General features: G+C 38.1%; 1 protein-coding gene across 1 annotated transcript; it reads right to left on the bottom strand.

Moving 5' to 3' along the window:
• Nucleotides 1–366: 366 nt before the first annotated feature.
• Nucleotides 367–21,584, bottom strand: LOC113525956 (MORC family CW-type zinc finger protein 3). The gene is made up of 19 exons (XM_026912650.3): nt 21,470–21,584; nt 14,347–14,419; nt 11,017–11,149; nt 10,609–10,832; nt 10,189–10,345; nt 9,955–10,099; nt 9,710–9,838; nt 9,461–9,580; nt 8,809–8,906; nt 7,349–7,453; nt 5,455–5,583; nt 4,569–4,643; nt 4,431–4,473; nt 3,584–3,694; nt 3,156–3,213; nt 2,993–3,059; nt 1,736–2,900; nt 1,258–1,532; nt 367–1,074 (listed from the first exon to the last, which is right to left on the bottom strand). The coding sequence occupies exons 1-19, from the start codon at nt 21,506–21,508 to the stop codon at nt 915–917; spliced, it is 3,306 nt and encodes a 1,101-aa protein (XP_026768451.3). The 5' UTR covers nt 21,509–21,584; the 3' UTR covers nt 367–914.
• Nucleotides 21,585–22,473: the final 889 nt, after the last annotated feature.

Below are 22,473 nucleotides of genomic sequence, written 5' to 3' on the forward strand. Positions count from 1 at the left end.
ATGGGTATCATTTTTCTTGATGGAAATAGTCTTAAGAAATGATCCATCTCAACAAGAGTGGTTTCAGAAAATTTGTTGATATAATATTTTGCACAAAGTATTTAGAAATTGACCACAAACACTAGAGTCTTAATGACATTTGAATGATAACAGTAAATATCCTACATTGATGTGCGTGACAACGCACAATTTTTGATGGTGCACAAGCATGGTGTAGCAACCTTTTATGCTGCCCACCTGGGGTCACAGTCACAAGGTGAGCATGTTGCTATTGGTGCTTAGTGAGGAAAAAAGGCAAACAGGGAACCCAGTTCTGAAGGAAACTGTAAGAAAAGGTTTCTTTGAAAAAAGAGGTAGAACTATAAATGAAAACACTCAGTTTGTTTTTGTTTATTTAAAACCTGAAATGTGTACCAAGCCCTCATTTACAAATATACAGGGTTACAAAAATTGAACATCAGGATAACAAGAGGAAGAAAGAGTGAAAAAAAATAGGCAACACAAAAAATGAATCATTACAAAATCTTTATAGAAAACATTTACAACAAGAGAATTATTTTATTTTGCATATTTTGCATGATTGTAGTCTAGCATATAGGAATGCTGACAATTAGATATATTAATATATGTAGAATTTATTTAGCGCATACTTTTAAAGCAAAAAAAGAAAAACTAAATATGCTATTCATGGTAAACTTGGGTCCAAATCAATTTCTAACATTCCTCAGGCAGTAGTCACAAAGTGGCAATACAGTCCTGTATACTTATCCAGATACGATGCAATAAAACTATCATATCTTGTCAAAAAAAATTTAAAAATGTGAAAAGAATTAGTGCTTTTATTTCGTTATGCATTAAACAACGAAATGATTAATGTGTTTTAAAAGTTTGCACTCTTCTGGTCACCACTGTTTCTATGACGAGGCTGCCTCTGTAGGGGAGATCTCATCGACAACCTGAGTGAGAATCTCATCGATGACTTCACAATCGTAGTTCACTTGTTGAAGGTCCAGAACAGGGACAAGGGTGACCAGGAGACGTGCCACTCTTTGTCTGAGTTCTCTTAACCTGAGGCTAAAAAGAAGAGAAACTCTATTTGAGTTATGTTATTGTGTTACAGGTCAGGGCTATGGCTTCTGTCTCAAATGGCAGATAATCTACAGATTACATCATTCTGAACCGCACAAACTGTATCATCATACAGAAATATAATACAGATTTTATTGGTATTGAACTGTTCTAGAATAGAGATCTTACCTGCATGTCTGCGGGTTATTGTTTTCTTGTCCAGTCTCTGGTCTGTCCTGGGTCTCATGCTGCTGTGTACCAAAGTCTCTTCCTCTTCCTGAGTTGGAGGCTTCTGCTGAAGCTGCTGCACTTTCTTCATGGGAGGAAATAGGAAAATCTGTCTGGACTCCTTGATCTTCTGCACTTATGACCTTTTCACTTTCTCTCTTTATCTCTTCTAAATCTTTCTCCAGGCTCTCACAGTAGGTCAACAAAGTGCAATTCTTATTTTCTAGACTGTCCACCTGTGTGTGTGAGGATTTTGTACAAAGATGGAAGGACAAAATAAAAACTGCAGGAAGAGGACATGACACATAAAATTTTACTTTTAATTATTTTAATTATGGTGCCAAATTGCTGAGCCTAGAATAGGAAATATTTTTCTGTACTTTTTTTAAACTGATCTTTATACAAAAAAAAAAAAAAAAAAAGACTTTCAATCACCCACCTTATACTTCAGCTCTTCTCGCTCCTTGTTTCTCTGGTCCAGTTCCCTTAACAGAAGGTCAGTCTGACAAGCCAGCTCATCAGCACTCTCTAATGAAGCTTCCTGACCTTTTCTCGCCTCCTCTGCTTTCTCCATCTTCAGCATACTCAGCTCATCTTGGAGATGCTTTATCTCCTCTTTGCCCTGCAAGTACAGAACTTCGTAGTCTTGTGCCTCCTCTGAGCTGGTCTGTGTGCTATGGTGGCTGTATTCCTTCTTCAGCGTGCTTCGTTTGAGCTCCAGCAATTGGCTCCTCAGCTCCTCCACTTGCGAGCTCAGGACAAGCAGCTGAGCACGGCTCTCGTCTCGCTCCTTTGCCGCCACCTCCAGGAGTTCCAGCAGCGTATCCTGCTGCTGCTGGGCCTCCACAACATCAAGAACTGAGTTTTCCAGTTTTGCTGAAGTCTGACCTCCTGCGCTTATTTCATCTGAGACGTCCCTATGGCTTAGCTCTTCTTCTGACTTTACTGTACTTTTAGTCTTGTTTATTTCTTGGTTTTCTTCATCTAGGTTTGGTACACTCTTCTGTTGGGCTCTTGTTTCCTCATTGATTGACTTCAGTTCTTTGTTAATATTTATCTCCGCTGGAGGGAGATCTTTTTCTGATTCAAAATTATTGCTATCACTTTCTCCATCTTTGCTCCACTGTTCCTTATTCTTCATTTCTGAATCCCCCTTTTCCTGTTTCACAGCTATGTTTTGTTCAGTCTGGGTTCCGATGTTGACATCACTGGAGGATACAGAGGGCGAAGCTGCTACTGTTGTCTCCATGGACACAATGGCATCACTGTCACCACAGTTCATTTTTTTCCCTAACTCCTCCTCACTCACCATGCGCTCTGACTTTACCTTAGTAATGTCAAATGTTCCTGTTGCTGACTTTGGTCCAGGTGAGCTGACGCTCTCAATGATCACAACGTCGTCGTCATCATCCTTTGGCGCTGTTTCATTATCTTTCCATGCTGCTTGATCACCATCAGTACTGACTACGATTGGTGAGGAACAGACCTCAGGCGAGGCTGTGGATGTTGACGGACTGCCTGGTGTGTTGCTGTCAAAACTGTCTCTTATTCTGGCTCTCTTCATCTCTCCGTTTTCTCGGCATGGGCCCAGGGCTCTCTTATTCCTGAAATGACAGAGAAATTGAATCATTCAAGTGCTCTTAATGCCTTGTTATTGTGCAAAAACACAGAGGGAGTGATAGAGAGATGATATTACCTTGTTGGAATAGTACAGAGAGAGGTAACATGAGTGATAACTGGAATGTTATCAGGAGCTCTAGAGCCTGTAGAGTTAATGATAGATTCACAGAGGTAATACTTGTATCCAATAAATACAGAGACATACTGTATATACACACACAGGAAAAATAGGTCCTCACCTACACGTCTGTGGAGATGGGAATTGAGGGGGGAGCCAGGTGTTCTTCGGGCGGGGCTCTGTTCAGACAGATAGTGTGAGTTATACAAGCAGTTCCTATACTGTGTGAGGATGGCTCTGTAAAAGAACCATATATATATATCTTGCATATATATATATCTTGCATATATATATATATATATATATATATATATATATATATATATATATATGTGTGTGTGTGTGTGTGTGTGTGTGTGTGTGTGTTGTAAATGTTATGTAATTTCACTCAGATTCTCTCATAAAAAGTTAAAAGAGCCCTTATCGCATTATGAGTGCAATTATCAGGGACTGCACTAAGACATTTCTGAAATGTGAGTAAATTGGGAAATGCAACGTCTTGGAAAATCTTGCATTAGTTCTGAAATAGCCTGAAATAAAAGTTCTCACGCCAAATTTGAGCTGGCGCATAAGGTCCTGCTGTTGCTTTAACAGATCAGCGTTTTCTTTGGCCAGAGCTAAGATCAACTCCTCCCCTGCCTCTTTCTGCTCCTGCTCCATCTGAAACAGACACATCACCACTCAGTTTATTGTACAATCAACACAGTCAATATAATAAAAACAGTAATAACTGTTAGTAATCGTATCCATTTACCGCCACACAGTATCATAAGATTATTATAGAATTTATTCTAGTAACCACTGTAACAGTCACATATTTCAGTTCTCCTTAATGCTGGCAGAACCAGTAACCCGCTTTATTCAGGTCAGTGTCGCCGTGGACCTGGAGCCTATCCAGGAACAATGAGTGTGAGCGGGAATACACCCTGGATGGGTTGCCTGTCCATCACAGGACACCATGCACACACACATTCACACACTCATTTACACCTACAAGCAATTTATCTTAGCCAATCCACATAATGTCATGTTTTTGGTAGGTGGAAGGAAACCCATGCGGACATGAAGAGAACAAACATGGTGCTAAAAATTCTTAAACTAATTCATGCTGAGCTATTTTATTGCACCAACTGTCCCATTCTAGTGCTCCAACACTGTCAAGTGCACTGTACATAAATTAACAAAACACCAATATGTCGCAACAACAATCTTTGTGCAACTGTAATAATAAGGCCCTTTCTATAATCACTCTGATTGCTATAACTGCTACATGGCTCAGATGGAACTCAAATGTCAGCTAGAAAATGCAGTGTTTTACTGAATCTATAGAGGGAGAGAATGAAAAAGATTCTATCTTGACAAATCAAGTTAAAACTTAATCCAAAGTGGACATCACCTGCTGTCTGTTCTTCTCCTTCTGCAACTTCTGATTTCTCTCACTGTTTCAAAACACATATATAAGATTATATATAACATTATAAGAAACATATGTTAAAAGAAATCTTCATTGTAAATAACAGGATTTATTACTCACTGCTGTTTGTAGGTTTTCTGGTATCTGGGATGTTCATCATCCGAATCTTCAGCCTCTTCTTCAACTGTACAACTCCTGTGCAATTAAGCACTCACATGAGTAATCTGACACACACATTGTATTTTATGGTATATAGCATAAAATCCAATGAACTGTGAACAAATTGATGTAGTCCAATCTTTCCAAGTGACTTATCATGACTTAACCCCAGTTATATGCTACATGGTCAAATGTATGTGGACACCTGACCAATTAAAGCAATATGTGCTTGAACCACCCATTCCAGATTTATTCCCCTCTTAGCTGTTATAATAACCTCCACCCTTCCGGGAAGGTTTTCCACTAGATTTTGGAGCATGGTTGTGGTGATTTGTGTTCATTCAGCCACAAGAGCATTAGTGAGGTCAGGCACTGATGTCAGGCAAGGAGGTCTGGGGTGCAGTCAGCATTCCAATTCATCCCAAAGATGTTCAGTGGGGTTGAGGTCAGGGCTCTGTGCAGGCCAACCATGCCTTTATGGACCTTGTTTGTGCTCAGGGGCACTGTCATGCTGGAACAGGTTCAGGCTAGCCTTCTTATTTCCAGTGAAGGGAAATCTTAATGCTACAGCATACAAAGACATCCTAGACAATTCTGTGCTTCTAACTTTATGGCAATATTTTGGGGGAGGCCCACATACGACTGTGATGGTCAGGTGTCCAAATATCTTTGGCCATATAGGGTCAATCATGATCAAAATGTACAGCATCATAATAAATTTTTTTTATGCATATTGTATATCTCTGCGTACACACACACGCACACACGCACGCACAGAAATACTCACATGGGCACAGGGAAACATGCACAAATACACATACCAGGGCTTATGCAGACACAAACACACCTGAACTGTGGGTCAGGATTCATGCGGCAGAACCACTTATCAGGAAGCAACTTAGTATCAATGCCATCAGGAAGTTTTCGCCACTTCAGACATTCGTCACACTGCACCCAGCTTTGATCTGGTCGCTTTCTGCAAGTCCACACAAACACATAGCTCTTTTATGCTTCAACTCATATTCTCATAAACCTCACCTAGTCTTTTTTCAGTCTTCAACCGCCCATTTTCAGTGAGCCTGTGCCCAGGGTAGCCTCAGCTTTCTGTTCTTGGCTGACAGGAGTGGACCTCGTTGTGGTCTTTTGCTGATGTAATCTGCCTCAAGGTTTGACGTGTTGTGCATTCTGAGATGCTATCTTGTCTGTTCACCAAGGTTGTAAACACTGGTTATTTGGGTTACTGTAGCCTTTCTGTCAGCTCAAACCAGTTTGGCCATTCTCGTCTGACCTCTCTTATCAATGAGGTCTTTCCTCCCACAGAACTGCTGCTCAGTGGATGTTTTTTGTTTTTTGCACCATTCTGTGTAATCTCTATTGACTGTTGTGGTGAAAATCCTAGAAGATCAGCAGTTTCAGAATTATTCAAACTTGCACACCTGGCGCCAACAACTACCAACACTGACCTCTTGACCTGTATCTGCATGGTCTTATGCATTGCACATGAATGGCTGATTGAATAATATAATGAATGTGCAGGTGTACAGGTGTTCCTAATAAAGTGCAGGGTGATTGTATATAATTGGGAGCAGGACAGTATGAGTTTATCACTAAACTAATTAATGGAGTTAACAAAGCCTTGCACTCAGACGCATGACAAAGTAAGTATTCCACAAGGTCAGTGCATAAGGTATCAGGTGTATGAAATCAAGTTACCTTTTTAGCACTTAATAATCATATAATAATACAATAATCCAGAATTTTTTGTACCTTTCAATGGAATAAGGAAAATTATTGCATGAATAAACACAAAATGAATAAATTACTGAAGAAACTTCTTATCTATCTTTCCAACAGATAGCATTCTTATAAAGTAATTAATATATTAATAATATTTTCTCTGGCACAATTATTGACACTTAGTATTAAAAGAAATTTCATATGTTAGAAACTCTTTATGACACTAAGGCTCTCTCATTATATATAACCTTAACTACAATCTAATTATAACTAAAAGCCTGATCAGAACTGTTTGAACATGCAGATCATATACTAATTGAGAGCAGCATATCCTGGCAATGTAGCAACAACTCAAACAGTGGTAGTACTAGATATGTGTGTAGGTATGACAGTGTGAAGCATCCACAGTGCTTTTATTTTTACATGCAAGTCATGAACGTTGTATTTTGTTGTATTTTGTTGTATTTTTTACATATCCCTAGCAGCATAGTGCTCACAGAAAGTGGAAAAATCAGTTTTGCACATCCTGCACTAATATACAGTTAATGTTTCTGTTTTTATTTTCGTATTTTTATATTTATGCTCATAGTTTTCATAGCTTTATAGTTTCATTATATTTGTGCTTCTCATATCATAACATTCTCTTCTCCCTTTTATTTTCTTATCTTACCTTACAATATTTACCTTATTGATATTACTTTTATTTTTTGTATTTTACTGTTATTACTAAGCACCAGTACACCAAGACAAATTCCTTGTAAATTCCATGTAGACCGACGGTACTTGGCAATAAAGGTGATTCTGATTCTGATTCACTCCATTGCTATCTCTCCTTTTTATGTTCATTTGGTTTCCCATTTTTGTGCCAACACTCAGAACAGTTCGCTATTAACATTTTTTTCTGCACAATGAGTGATTAATGCAAATCAAGTATCTGTGCGTAAACCTTTTAATTTTTTTGGAGTGGCCACCTAAGCACAATTGTGTGTTGTGTGTTTACTCACGCAACATCTTCAACAGGTACACTGCAATTCGGGTTTTTCTGACGTCTATGGCGGACTTCCTTCCAATAGTCCTCAAGCTTGTTACTTAAACTTTGTATGGTTTTCCTGCACAGACCAAAAAAAAAAAAAAAAAAAAAATACATTAACCATACCATATCCACTCCCATATACAAAACTACTATTAATCACAGTAATAAGCTAGGACTTTTGCTTAAAACCACAATTTGAAAAACTTTTAGCCAAGTCTACAAGTGTGTGTGACAGAAAACCCCACGACTGAATGGGATACTACATGTGGCTCTGATGGCACAAAAGAAACCAGGCTCAGGTACTCTATAGCTGTGCAATACAAAAAAATATACAGAGATTCTGAATGAGTGTGGGAGAAAATAATGGCCACCCACACCACCCATTCGCCTTGGTGGTTGTGGTAGTTAGTCGTGACCTGGGGTGGTAGCCGGACATAAGGCACACAAAGACCAAAAGCTTTCATAAAGTTCTCCAAGTTCTAGATTTGATGGGGGCATTGATCCATAGCTATGTTCTCTGAGATATCATAATTTCAAACAAACTGGTTAAACAGTATCATAGCAACATGGAATGCAGTAGGTATCCAATTTAGTAAGATGAGACACCAGGCTTCGGATAATCAGTTACCTACATGGTTAAACCATTACACCATTCGCCAATCTACTAACATGTCTGTTTATTCTCAAACACGGGGGTTGAGTTTGTGGGAATGCCCGTGGGGGTGGGGGCATGTGGGTTGGGGATGGTTTATACTTTAAGAAGGTACTTGTAATGTCATCATAACAGTGCCTTATTTCAGTGAAAGGAGGGGAGTTTCATGGACCTCAGTGGCACTTATTTAATCCTGAACCTTCTCTAAAGTTCACTGTGGAGGTTTATGCTTCTGAGGTTGGTGTGGGACCTCTTACAAAGGCAAGATAATAAGCCATTAGCTCTCCCTCACTCATGCAGAATCTCATTCCATGTCTTCTTCCTAATCCCGTATCTGGGCCTGAGTAGAAGTACAGCATCTGGAAAGGTGCATTGTGAAGGGGCTAGTGTCACATCTTGTCACGCCCAAACCACAAGTCAACTTGCCAGTCTAGCAATCACCAGCCCCTCCTGTCTATTTGGCTCACCATTACATGTATACTATTTAAACCATGCTTCATGTGTCTTCCCTTACTAAACATCATTCTGTGCATTACCTAGTCTTATATATATATATATATATATATATATATATATATATATATATATATATATATATATATATATATATGTATAATTGCCTTTTTCCTCTTTCTGCCTATGTTGTGACATTGAATGTGGACAATAAAGGATACCCACTTGTTTCCACATCTTCATGTGTGCAGCAATAACATTACACGTGGAAAAAAATATTCGGTTTCAAATGAATGTGGTATTATTGAGGTATACTTAAAACATACCTGTACTCTTCTGTATTCTCAAAGTCCTGCTTGTTGTGCATTGGAGTGAGGTAGTTACATTCTATCACCCCAATAACTCCCACTCCTGTGTTGTTGGCCTGGTAACAGAAAACAACAAAAACCTGATGTGCCTATACATAAAACATGAAAGAACATAAAAATTTCCTTTGTTAGAATCCAAGTTTAAAAGTTTACTTCATAAAAGAACTCTAGAGTCTAGACTCTCGTGCATAATGGGCAGCATGGTGTCGCAGCAGGTTGCACTGCCGCCTCACATGCTCCAGGGTTCCCTGGTTGGATCCTGAGTTTGGGTTATTGTCTGTATGGAGTTTCATATGTTCCCTTGTGTCCTTGTGGATTTCTTCCAGGTTCTCCGGTTTACTTCCTTGTCCCAAAAACATGACGGTGGTGGATTTGGTGCATTGGCCATGCTTAAAATAGCCCCTAGATATCAATGTGTGTGTGTGCATGGTTCCTTGCAACATTTAAAGTATACATACAGTATTTCACTATAGTTAGCATTCTTGTTTCTTCCCTACTTTTAAGAAAGTACTCCGGATGTGTCCAGATGTTAATCTGGCAAAATTAAAAAATACAATGCTGCTATCTTATATCTGTATGTTAGGAACTAAACAAACTCTATGATCCTCACCTTGCGCTGACAGGCGACACGTTCATAGGCTTTGATGAGACGGTTTTTGTGGTACATCATCAATCCATAGTTCTCTTTGCTCTTTGTGTTGTAGCCAAAGATGATTTTAATTCCCCTTGTCTGAGACAAAGACTTAAGGCATGATCATGGCATAAAGGCAATCTGTTTCATTATACAGTAATCATATCTTACTCCTCCAACAGATATAACACACTCTATATACTGTATAGATATTTGGCAAAAGGATACAAGAAATGTGGGTTTGTATGTGTCCTTGAAGATGTGTGCTAGGCTTTTGGAGACGAGCTCAGTTTTCACCTTCTGCCCTCGAATAATAATCTGCATTCTAGGCTTCAGGTACAAGATACTGCTGTATGCCTTATTTAGGAGAAAAATAAACACACAAGTGACCATGTGCTGACCAGCACTCTTATCTCAGTGAGCTGGCAAACTGTGAAATGGACGATTTTAATATTCTTTGGTTTACATCTCACCCGCAGTGAATAATCACTCTCAGGTGCTGATGTTCCATGCTCTGGCTCCTTGTTTGGTTCTTTGGTGCTCTCATTAATGTCAACAGGAATCCGAATATCATAGCGATCCTTCATAAAGTCAAATTCCAATTTCTCTGACGACGTTCTGCAGCAGAACAAAGCTAATTATAGGAAAACCCCGGTGAAGACCACATTTGTATCTAATATCAGCAGTCTCAGTACTATCATGGTTACTTGCGTAGGTTCCAGATGATGATGCGAGTTCCAGTGGAGATGGTGCCATATGGGCCATTAATGGCACTGAACTCAGACAGCAGTTCTTCCTTGTTGTTAAACAGAGAATAGGTCAGGATATCGCAAAGACACTCCTCATACTCCTGTGCAACACTGAGTAAGCAGAAAGGTTAAGGATCAAACGGCACAGAAGAAGCTTTAAGCTCTCAGAAAGCATTTGAATATTCATAAGCAGGACCTTGGTATTAGTGCATAGGGAACCTTGTTATAGGCAGCTATTCTTTCCTATTCCTGTCCTTCTTTTTTCTGTAGTGGTAAACATTACATTACACATTGTTTTATCAGTTTCCTGCTCTAGCCACTTCTAACCACTCACTTGTCCAATCTATACTTTTTTCAGTCTCTCTACATAAAGGATATCAGTCTTTTCGGTGTTGGTGAACACAACAATAGGTACTATGACATTCGATGCTTTTATCTTCTCGAGGTAAGTCTGTGACAGGAGACCCACACACATAGTGTCGTCTTTCTTAGAGAACACAATGGCATCCTTCCCCAAACGCATGGAGCCCGACTTAAAACCGTTACCATAAAGACCCACTGGGACATGGCCTCTTATCGTCTGCTTATCACTGAAGCCAAAACTGAGAAAGAGAGAGAGAGAGAGAGAGAGAGAGAGAGAGAGAGAATGACTGGATAAGTGTCACTGTGATTTAAAAAAATCATCAGTAAAAATGAAAACTGTATACATATTTTATTGCATCTGCAGTTAAGTGAATTGAATGATCTAATTGCCCTCTGAAGGTTAATGCAGTTACACACTCCTACCTGAGCATTTTGTGCATCTTGTCATAGTCCATGCCATTTCCATTGTCCATGAAGGTGAGGCAGTCCTGGTCTTTGACCACTGTTTTATCAATCCAGAATTGTTTTGCACTGACATCTGGGTCATAAGCATTGTCTGTCAATAGGAAAACACAGGAAAAATCGGATACTATCACTAATATTACTTGCCCGTTCCGCCGGTTCCCAGGAGTGTTTGGATTACGAGTTGGCTCTAAAAAGCATACGACAAATGCAAGCAAATCCCAAAACAAACAAATCCTGATACCTCCTGAGTCATGACTGGATCTACACAGCTGTCTCTTCTAATTTGCATAAAGTTAAATCCAGCTGAACTTTTTTTGCCATGCTGCAAATCAGGTTCTTGGCACTTACCATCCCACAATCCCTTGCATATTTTTTTGACTATTGATTAAAGGGAAATGAAAATAAATGGGCACACAATATCAGATGGTGAATCACTTTAAGTGTATATGTACAGGCAATGCTGAAAATGTGTCCAGAATCACAGACAGAATTGCCAGAACAAAGTTCCACAAGGGTCCGGATGTTGATTGGCTTTTAGAAGGAAAAATAACCTACAGGATTATTTTACTGTTAAATGAGAGTTTCGATTTCAATCATACTCAAATGTATCCAGCCCCTCACCCCCCACCCCCCCCCCCCCCACCCCCCACTGCACTATTACAATGTGGTATGTGTGTGTGTGTGTGTGGACTTTTAAGCTAGGATCATTTCAAACCATTCCATGATACTGACTATCCAGTAATATTGGGAATGCAATCAGGTGTGACAGTACTCTGTACAATCTCTACAAACCCTGCAGGAAACCTTGGCAGGGAATTGAATATAATGTCTTGAAAGCTCTGTTGCCATTATAGATCTGAAGCAGTATTCACTGCACAGAAACTACAATATTTTTCATACTCCATGTCTCTGCAAGCAACCCAAGGACAAATAACAACGTAGTCATATCCATGCCACTGCTAACCACTACACTGGGGGAAAAAAATAAAAAATCATCACAAGACCACAACCCTGGCAGCTGTCTAGTGTACGGCTGACTATGTGTCCTGAGAGAAACAATCAGGCAAACAAAATATCTGTAGACAGATCTAACATTTTGCATTTCAACAGAAAATAAATAGGTTGCTGCAATTCTGTCTGAGACAAATGTCATGAAAAGCAGTCAATGCCTTTTCTATAAAATAATATAAAAGCACAGCATTTACACAAATACTACTTTTCAATGTTATACAAGTATGCTGAAAGGCTACATAATAACAATCCAATAAAACATGTATAGCTAAATTATAGGCCGTTAATAACAAAAGACTGAAACAAAAATAGAAATATCATTCATCTTCCCCAGTTTGGCCTTGCCAATTCTCACTCACTAGCGAACTGTTACTCACCCACTAGCTAACACACGACACCCACCAGCCGCGTAGGGTGAGGCAAACACATGCATCCTCTTTACTATATCTTTACCATAGTATTTGAAATTAAATAATGAATATGAGCTCAAAGTGCAGACTTATAGCTTTAATTTAAGGGTGTTTCATCCAAATCAGGAAATGGTGTAGAAATTGCGGCACTTTTTATATGAAAGTCTGCACTTTGAGCTCATATTCAGCATTGTTTAATGTCATTATTTAATTTAACTCCAATATACTGTGATAGACAGCTAAAATAACAAGAACTTTTTCAATATCCAAATATTTATGGACCTGACTATATATTTGAATGTTATATTTACTAAACCAGTGCAAGAAAGCACAGAAATGTATGCTCCACCTCAGATGCACATGAGCTGCCATGCTTTTGGTGTAAAATGGGCTTTATGCTCAATGTAAATATTATGTGAAATCAATAAGTGGACGTGACTAAACCGACGAACTCAACCATGTGCTTACACTTACTAATGGAACAAAAAGTTCATTGCCCTTATGTGCATCAAAACAAAGTAGAGATCTACTTTGGATGTAACAGTTACGATGAGACTCATGCATTCAACTACCTCTCATGACTTGTGTCCCACTGCTGGGTCCTTGAGCAACTCCTTAACTGCTTGGTTGTATCCTGTCTCAGCTGTAAGTTACTTCAGATTAAAGTGTCACCCACATGAGTAAAATGTTAAAGGTAAAAGGCTAAAAATTTCACTTTTTCACAACTCCACACATTTCACACTCCCATACATTTCTTTTCTCAAATCAATTAGGGCATCTACTTTGTTCACATCAGAGGTAATTTTAAAACAATCGATTAGAGACTGACTTATTTCAGCTTTAGTTCATGATATCAGAATTCCAGTGGGTTAAAAATTTTTGACTGTCTCTTTAAACAGTCTGGAAGATTTCAGAAATTGATGGACCTACTTATAGAACCTTCTAACTGGGCAACTGCCATAATTAGGAGTTAACTGGAAGCACACTGTATTTAAGGGCCTACTTACAAAATATCCAAACAACTCAGCCAAAACCTCAGAAATAAATTATGGATCTCCATGAGCCTGGTTCGTTCTTGAGAGCAATTTCTAAACAACTGAAGGTACCATGAGCATTTGTACAAATAACTGTATGCAAACATACATTTGTTTATACAACACAGACACTGCATTGTTCAGGAAAGAGAACCAAATAACTACCAGGGATGAACAAACTTCGGTCTGAAAGGTTCAACTGAACTCCATGACAACAACAAAGGAGTTGGAAGCATCAGGTACCAAATATGTACATCCACCATTAAGTGAGTACCACATTGCCATGGCCTCAAAGGCTGTCAAGCAGGGAAAAAGCCCCTACTCCAAGACTGGCATAAAAAAGCCAGAGTGAAGTTTGTAGATGATCATCAGCCTTTTGGAAGAGTGTTCAGATGAAATAAAATTGAACTGTTTGGCCATAATGATCAGTGCTATGTATGAGTAAACAGGTTGAGGATATTAATTAAAACGCCATCCCAACTGTGAAGCGTGGGGTTGGCAGCAGTGTTTTGCTGGAAAAGGGACTGGTGCACTTTAGAAAAAAAGACAGCGTCCTTAGGAAGGAGGATAATCTAGAAATACTGAAGCAAAACCCAAAGACATCAGCCAGAAAGTTGAAATTAGGTTGCAAGCGGGTCTTCCAGCAAGAAAATGGTCCTAAGCAGACCTCCAAATTTATAACAAAATGGATAAATTAAATGGCCCTCGTTCAGAAAACACCAAGGTTATACTACTCATTACTATACATGTCAATAATAGATGTGTAACAGTAAGAAACTGTTCAAACAGGCATATAAGGAGTAATAAAACAAGTGGAATGAATGCTGACTCACCGATCAGTTCTGCTATAGCGCTGAAGGGCCCAGTGTGGCTTGTAGAGTTTGTATGAAGATAACGTGGACTAACCTTTAAACAGGGAAACATCACATGACAGTGAATCAACATCAGTTACACTCCTTGATGTATAATGTTGAATATGAATTAGATGAAATGAATTAGAAAAACATGTTATTTAACAAAGAAATGTGTAGAATCATTGACACCCGTGCAGTGTTCTGTAAGGAAGTGTTTAATTAGCATTTATGGAACAAGTCCCAGGTGTCAGATCCTTGTAGTAGTCAGTGAGTGTCTTCAGAACAGAAGGCTTTGCAGTTTTCTATTTCTCATGGCAACAAGCTGCATGTTTTGTCTTACTAACTTCAAGAAAAAGTGTGTGTGTTTGTGTGTGTGTGTGTGTGAGAGAGAGACAGAAATCTGTTTACATGGAAAAGGAAAAAAAAGTTCAGTATCTACAAACATTTGCAAGTTCTTAAAGTCCATTGTGCAATCAAAAATCCTCAAAGAAAGAAAAGGTGAAGAAAGGCTTATTAGTGTTTAGTGGTACAATTTTCACTTTACATCAGATATATAAAAATTTAATAGCCTCTTATTGGTATTTATTAACGTTTATAAGATGGTAGGGATAAAATGAATAAAACGTGGTCAGTTGCCACACAAGGTGTGATATGTCATGTCAGGAGTTTATTTAAGACATGCATTTTTTTTTTCCTTCGCAGCATACATTTACACATTCTGGTGATAAATAATGACGTGCTTTCAGGTCTTAAGCTTTTTGGTTCATATACATCACACTGCCAGAGAACTGTTTCTTTACCGATGAAACGAAACTGAGGCACGCTACTCATATGAGGAAACCACAATGCTGAAGCTAGGCTTCATATGCGCCAGTTTCTTCCTGCAATTTTCTGGTCCACCTTAAAAGAGACACAGCGTCACCTTTAGGTGGAGATACTTACTTAGTAGTAGAAACTGTTGGACCTTTTGTACATGAAATATGGGAATTCATTATCTTTATACTTACTTAAAGAGACATGCTCTTTTGAGATGCTAATTTTCAAATCTGTGTGTCTTAATTATAAGTAAAACACTATCATTTCTCAATTAACACAGCTGTTAATATTACTGATGAAGAGCTGATTCTTCCTTTTAACACCTGATAAACTTTCTGTCTTTACGTTTTTATATGGCTAAAACTGAGAGCAGGCTATATATATATATAAACAATTATTAATGCACTAATACTAATAATTAATTCATTATATTTAGGGCTGCATAGTGATTAGTGATTCCCCTCTGATTATTTTTTGAGAACCATTATAAAACAAACTCAGCAAGAAACTTTATTACAAAGGAAAACCTAAGCAATTAAGGAATGACCATAGTGCATGATTTTAAAAGCACCAAGTAGGACATATTTGCCTACTCTAATTGGCTAATTCTAATTTGTCCTACTCACTCTAACTCTCTAATGTCACTAGATGTCTCCCCATCCCTTGAGATCACCCATTTGCCTTTTGTTATCTGAAACAAACAAGGGTGATGAGACTTCACCACATCAGGCTGACCTAGGAGATGTCTCAACTTCTGTCCTTATCCATATGTGATGCACATACCCCCCTGCATGTGTACTGTGAGTTCTGCCTGTTAATCTATCAAGGCTTTTACTTCTCCTCATCTTAAGCAGTCCTCTGCAAAGCCTGGTACAAAGTAAATTTATTAGACAAAGTTACTATTGCCTGTCTAGGCAGTGGAATGCGTTTGTTCCTCTCTTCTTCTGATAGTGATGTGCACACTCTGCTCTAAGTCCTAAGAATTAAGGCCATTTGATAACAATAAGCCTGTTTTTCTCATGTCAAGTCGCCCTTATCACATAGGCCACAGTTAAACATTCCTTTTCGAGTTACATAAAGACCAACATTATAAAAATGGATTATATGCAATATAAAATACGTAATATGAAAATATAAAATGTATTTTCTGATTATTTTCCACAACACACACACACCTAGGGACATTTTATCCTAGTCAATTCACCTACTGGCATGTTTTTGGGAGGTGGGTGGGAACACACGCGAACACGGAGAGAACATGCTAAGCAAGAGCTGATTGAAAATTAAAAAAACTCATCCGAAACACCTGAAAGACCTTTCCAACCATAGACATCCATAGAAACTTTAAATGAAGTAGGTGAACACATACAGTTTTTTCTATGATCATATATAGCCTGTGTTGAAATGATTTTTTTCTTGTAACATGCTTGAAGACAAGGTGCTGGGGGTGAGATGGCTTACGGTCACACCTTTACATAAAAATCTGTGTTGTCTTTTATGTTATTTTCTTCTTTGAAAAAGTTAAGTAAATTCATTACAACACATTTTCAAAGCTTTATATTATATTATATTATATTATATTATATTATATTATATGTGCAGTGATTGAAGAATAGTCATTTTACAGATGGCCTTATGTATATATAAATACATATATGTATATAATTACAACTTCCATTGCTGTTAGATACTGCCGTGAAGATATTTTGATAGAAAAAATATTTTTTGCATACTGCCTGGTAAATAATTTAAAATTTTAAAAATGTAAGCATACAGAAGTACTCAACTACGTAAGTAGAAGCCGTTTTGGGTTTATACTATTTATGCTAAAACGGAATTTATGCAGCTAATATATTCACTTTTAGTTAATAACTAAAAGTATTCGTGATTCAAGAAAAAACCTCCTACCCACTTCTGCATTTTAAGTTGACCCACCGTTAACATTTTAAGTCAACGGAAATTGCAGCTCATGGTAGTTTCTTGAAACACTGCATAGATTCAGAAATTATTTTGCACCATAAACTAGCTAAATAAAATAGCAAATAGCCATGTGGGTCCCAAATATGATTTTCTGGTCAGCCCAGATGCACCCCATTCCAGTGCATGTGTGAACCCGGACTAAGCCCAATTCCACCTGAAAACCAGTAAGCACAGATTATGAACACCAGTGTTAACATGAGTTCATCATGAGTGGGAGAGACAACTCCGTGTGTGTTTACAAAGAAATGGCAATCATGTAGAGGATGTTTTGTAAATAAAGTTACATTTTGCTAAATAGTGTTAATTTCCCCTATGTATGGAGACTTTTGGGACACCCTGTATATGTATATTTTATTTGTAGCAGTAAGAAAGACAGTTTGGATGGACCTACAGTTTTACACTATTGTGACAATGCCCAGGGCTCGCAAAATCGCCACTGTGTCATCCAGTCGGGCTACCAAAATGTATTTCCGCCCTTATTCTATCTTATAGGGAGGAAAAATATATTGCAATGCTTTTGCATTCTCTCACAAATTTGGTCGGGTAATTATGTTGTATGTAATTTTCGGGCATCGGGGAGCCACTATCAGTATGTGGTGTATTGAAATCGCGTTTGAATGCGCGCTCGCTTTCAACTTTCACTTTCATTTCGCGATCGCACGTACCGTGTTATCAGTGACGCTCGTCCTGTCAGTCATTACTGTCCTCACGTGACAAGTGAAATCTCCTGCAGCAAGCTTAAGCATGTGATAGAGATCGCATGCGCAGTGGAGAAAATCGCTGATAGTTGTGTGTGCTGATATTTCAGATTCAGAATCTGACACAGACTGAATTATGTTCTATATTGTTTTTACAAGTTCATAGAAATTTCAGTTCAGTTAGAACCAAATATTTGTACTGATGATTGTAATTTGATTATTTTATACGATTGTTGTTATTTGTGTTAAATGTTTTTGATTGATGGTTCTCCTTTACAATATTCCACATTAAAAATAATGTCTTTTTTTTTTATTATCTGGGCTACTTTAATTCATTTCAGGCTACCAAAATCTGAAGAGTGCCTGTCTGAAGGGTTACCAGAGATTTTGAAATTTTGCAAGCCCTGATGCTTTCAAGTAATGCATTGCTTTTCAGAAGTAAGCAAACTACTTTTCTTTTTCATTCTTTGTTTTAAATATATTTCTGCATTTTCTCCCCAATTTGATCTTCTGTATATTCGCATGCTTCCTCCAAGACACACGAAGCCAGCCACCCCACGAGAGTGAGAATGCTCTTCTATTGTACCTCTTGGGAGCACCTTCTTTTTTGCTCCTGTTTTATGTATTTTATATTAAATGTTATGTCCTTAGACGTGTTACATCTATTCTTATAAACTGCTCTCAAATCAAACAGACCGTGTATAAATCTACAGACAGATTTGCAGCGTTAGAAGGAAGAATCAGCTCTCCACCATTATAATTATGTTCAGAGAGCAGAATTTAGACAGTTCAAACTTAGAAATCCCAGTGTTACATCTTTTTCCAGAAATTGATATTTAGCATCTAATTTCTACTTAAATAAATATGAAGTAAAGATGTAACCCAATAGGAAAACAGACAGCTGGGAGCAAAAAATTAATGATCGGGGTAAAGACTGAAAGCCAGACGTTATTTTAACTCGAACTGAACACTGAGGTTTGTGCTTCCTCCTCTTCTGTTCTCCTTCTAATACTCGAAGTCTTGGTGATGTCATATCCTCACTTGGGTTTTCATACCACTGCTATGTGGATGACACTCAACTCATCCTCTCCCTCCCTCCCTCAGACACTCATGTTTCTGCTCGGATATCAGCATGTCTGGCAGACATCTCATCATAGATGGCAGCTCATCAGCTGAAACTTAATCCCAGCACAACTGAAATGCTGTTCATCCCAGGACATGCATCCCCATGTCAGGATCTTGTGATCTCCTTGGACATCTCTCAGATCTCACCTTCTGTCACTGCACGCAACCTTGGGGTAACCATGGACATTCAACTTTCCTTCTCCTCTCACGCTGCTAAACTTACACACACATGCACAATTCTCCTTTACAACCTCAGAAGGATTCATCCATTTCTATCCACACAGCCCACTCAGTCCCTCGTCATTTTGAGACCAGAATACTGCAACACACTCCTGGAAGGTCTGCCTCTGCATGGCATTCATGTGATCCAGAACGCAGTTGCATTACTGGTTTTCAACTGTCCCAAGTTATCTCACACATCACCCCATTGCTGTGCTCCCTCCACAGGCTTCATGTGATTTAAAACACATCAGGTTTAAAACACTGATGCCTGCCTACAAAGCCAAAAATGGACCAGCAACCATCTACCTTAAAGCACTTATCACACCCCACACTGCACCACACTCCCTCTGCACCTCTAGCACTGCTCAACTGGTCCCAACATCTCTCAGGGTACAAGGAAGGAATGCATCAAGACTCTACTCTGTTCTAGCACTAGATGGTGGAATGAACTTCCCCTACATGTCTGAACAGCTGAGTTGCTCGCTGTATTCATACAACGACGAAAGACCTACCTCTTCATGAAATACTAAAATTAGCACTTAAAAGGACTTCTGTTAATCGCTCTGGATAAGGGCATCTGCCAAATGACATAAATGCAAATACTGAAAGGCAGATTTGGAAGTTACTCTGACTCACTTCTATGCCAATAAAAATATTTAATAGCATATAATAATAATAATAATAATAATAATAATAATAATAATAATAATAGCAATTCTACCACTACTAATAACAATAAGCGAGTGCTTCCATCAGCTGAGGCATTTGTTTACGGTTTATGGCTATGCATAGCCAGACCGGCCCGTCTTCTGATTATACGTCAGCATGATGGTATTCTTAATGCCTGTCCTAGTGAACTAGCATGAGGACGTGTTTTTGACAGAGACTCTTCTATAAGTGGCATCTGCTAAATGGTATAAATGTTATAAAATAAGCAATTTAAACTCGACAGTATATTCCATATATAAAAGTGCATTAATCCATGCAAATTATATTACCTGAATTCAATCACATCAAGGTTTACATTAGTTGCTCTTCTTATGCGTATATTTGCACACACTCAGGAGCACATGTAGGATATGAATGTTATTCTGAATTTATGGGATTTTTATGAACATCTAATTTCTTGCGTAAACACTCATATTAACGGTTTACGAATAAATCCATTCGTATTCAGCTTGATAAATGAGGCCCATTGCGCATGGTTTTCTTCATTCATTCTTAAACAAATGGTCTCCATCGTTATTAAAAGAAAACAGTATGACCATTATAATGAAATGTAGCTTAAAGGACACCAGTTTGACTCGCAGCAGCACTGCGTCCCAACTTCACAAAAGATTCAGATAGCATTTTCAGTGAACATTTCTGCAATGCAAAAAAAAAAAAAAAACTAAAAAAAATTAAAAACTGAAGTAAACCTGATAAAATATTATTAGATAATAACCTGATAAAATATTATTGGATAGCTATTGCTGTCAACTATAAACAGCAGTTTCTGGATTTGGGAAAGACATGTTGTATTGAAACACAGTTAAATTGCTTACTTGGTCACAATAAAAGGAAAATAATAATAATAATAATAATAATAATAAAGCTTAAAAAGTTTAATAAAGTTATGTTCTGTAAATTACTATTTGTTGTTAAAATTTGTGAATGAAAATTCCTCATCAGCCATTTTTCTTTATTATTATTATTATTATTATTATTACTACTACTATTATTATTTTTTTTTAATAGTGTTTTCCAGTCTTTCCGGTGTTACGTTCCACGCCACGCCCACTTCCGGTTTATATCAGAACACGCAATCTATACGAATATTTGGAGCACTACACAAACACAGATAATGCCAATGCGTTACACTGCTAGTATAAAGTTTAAGAACATTTCTTAATATTTTGCGCACAGACGCTCACAATGTTTACTAATCAGTAAATATCGCCATCTACCGGCGACTTGAGTAGCGTTTTAAGGTGGACTGGGAATTTTTCAATAACAAACCAGCCAACTTCAGGGTCGCACTGTTATGACCAGATTTTTCAGCTGCTGTTAAACAATGTCCTTTAACAGCATTATGTCACTGAATTACCTACAGGCTGTGAGGTATGCTGACAAATAAAACGAATTCGGTATCACCCAAATATGTACGCACAGGCACAATGACAGTATATTTAATTTCACACGGACTACACACTGCTCCGGTATGGCTATATGCATTACCGTTCGCTGGGTACAGTTTAAGTTATAGCATGTAATTTACTTACTGCGCTTAAAGGTATTCCTCGCTCTGTCTGCGCCGCCATGTTTGTAAAGAGTATTGCGCGGAGTGGAGCAGCTCCGAGTGGGCGGTGCAGCCCAGGAGTGGGCGGGGCAAGCAGCCGTGACGTATGGCACGTAGCCATTATTATGTTCTCTCTTTTTTCCTTTTTTTTATTGTTTTTTTTTTATTATTCAAAACCAAGAATATCACAACAACATGGCATTCAAGTTACAATCAACTCAATCAACCTTATAACAGGGGCTTACACACAACATAACATTAACCAGGAGAAAAAAAAGTAGAAAGGGATACATTTTACCCATAACATGTCTTTTGGCCCAGAAGGGTAAGAAACCTGAAAAATAAATAAATAAAAAAATTTATTTTAAAAAATCAAATGAAATAAAGGTGCTCTCTCTCTCTCTCTCTCTCTCTTTGGGATACCAGATTGCTCTCAATTTTCAATTCAATTCAGCAAGCTTTATGGGCATGACCATGTACATGTACAGTATTGCCAAAGCATTACAGGAAAGAGAAGAACTGTTATTAACAACAAACAAATTAGTTATAACATAGAGAATAGAAATTAAATATTATTCATTAAACATCTTCATCTCTCCTAACAGAATGGGCAGTTTGTCAGTGTTAGGCAGAAGGAAGAACTGGGGGTGTATGATTTGAATTTTTTTTAAATATATTTCATGTAAGTGTTTGAATTTGTTACACTCCATTAGAAAGTGCAGCTCTGTCTCCACTGTATTGCTGTTGCACTGTGTGCACACTCTTTACTCTTTAGGGAACCAGGATCTCTTACAATGGCCCGTCTCAATGGTCAGTGTGTGTGTGCTGAATCTGTACTTTGTGAGCGTGGTTCTGTGTTGGTGCTCAGTCACTGTGCTCAGGTAGTCAGCTACAGTATACTGTAGGTTTAGGGCCAGATAGCACTGCATTTTACTTTGCGCTTGTGTTTGTGTGTTCCAATGGGTGATGTAGTTTTGTTTTTGTAGT

Source organism: Pangasianodon hypophthalmus, chromosome 5 (assembly GCF_027358585.1).
Source record: "Pangasianodon hypophthalmus isolate fPanHyp1 chromosome 5, fPanHyp1.pri, whole genome shotgun sequence".
NCBI lineage: Eukaryota > Metazoa > Chordata > Actinopteri > Siluriformes > Pangasiidae > Pangasianodon > Pangasianodon hypophthalmus.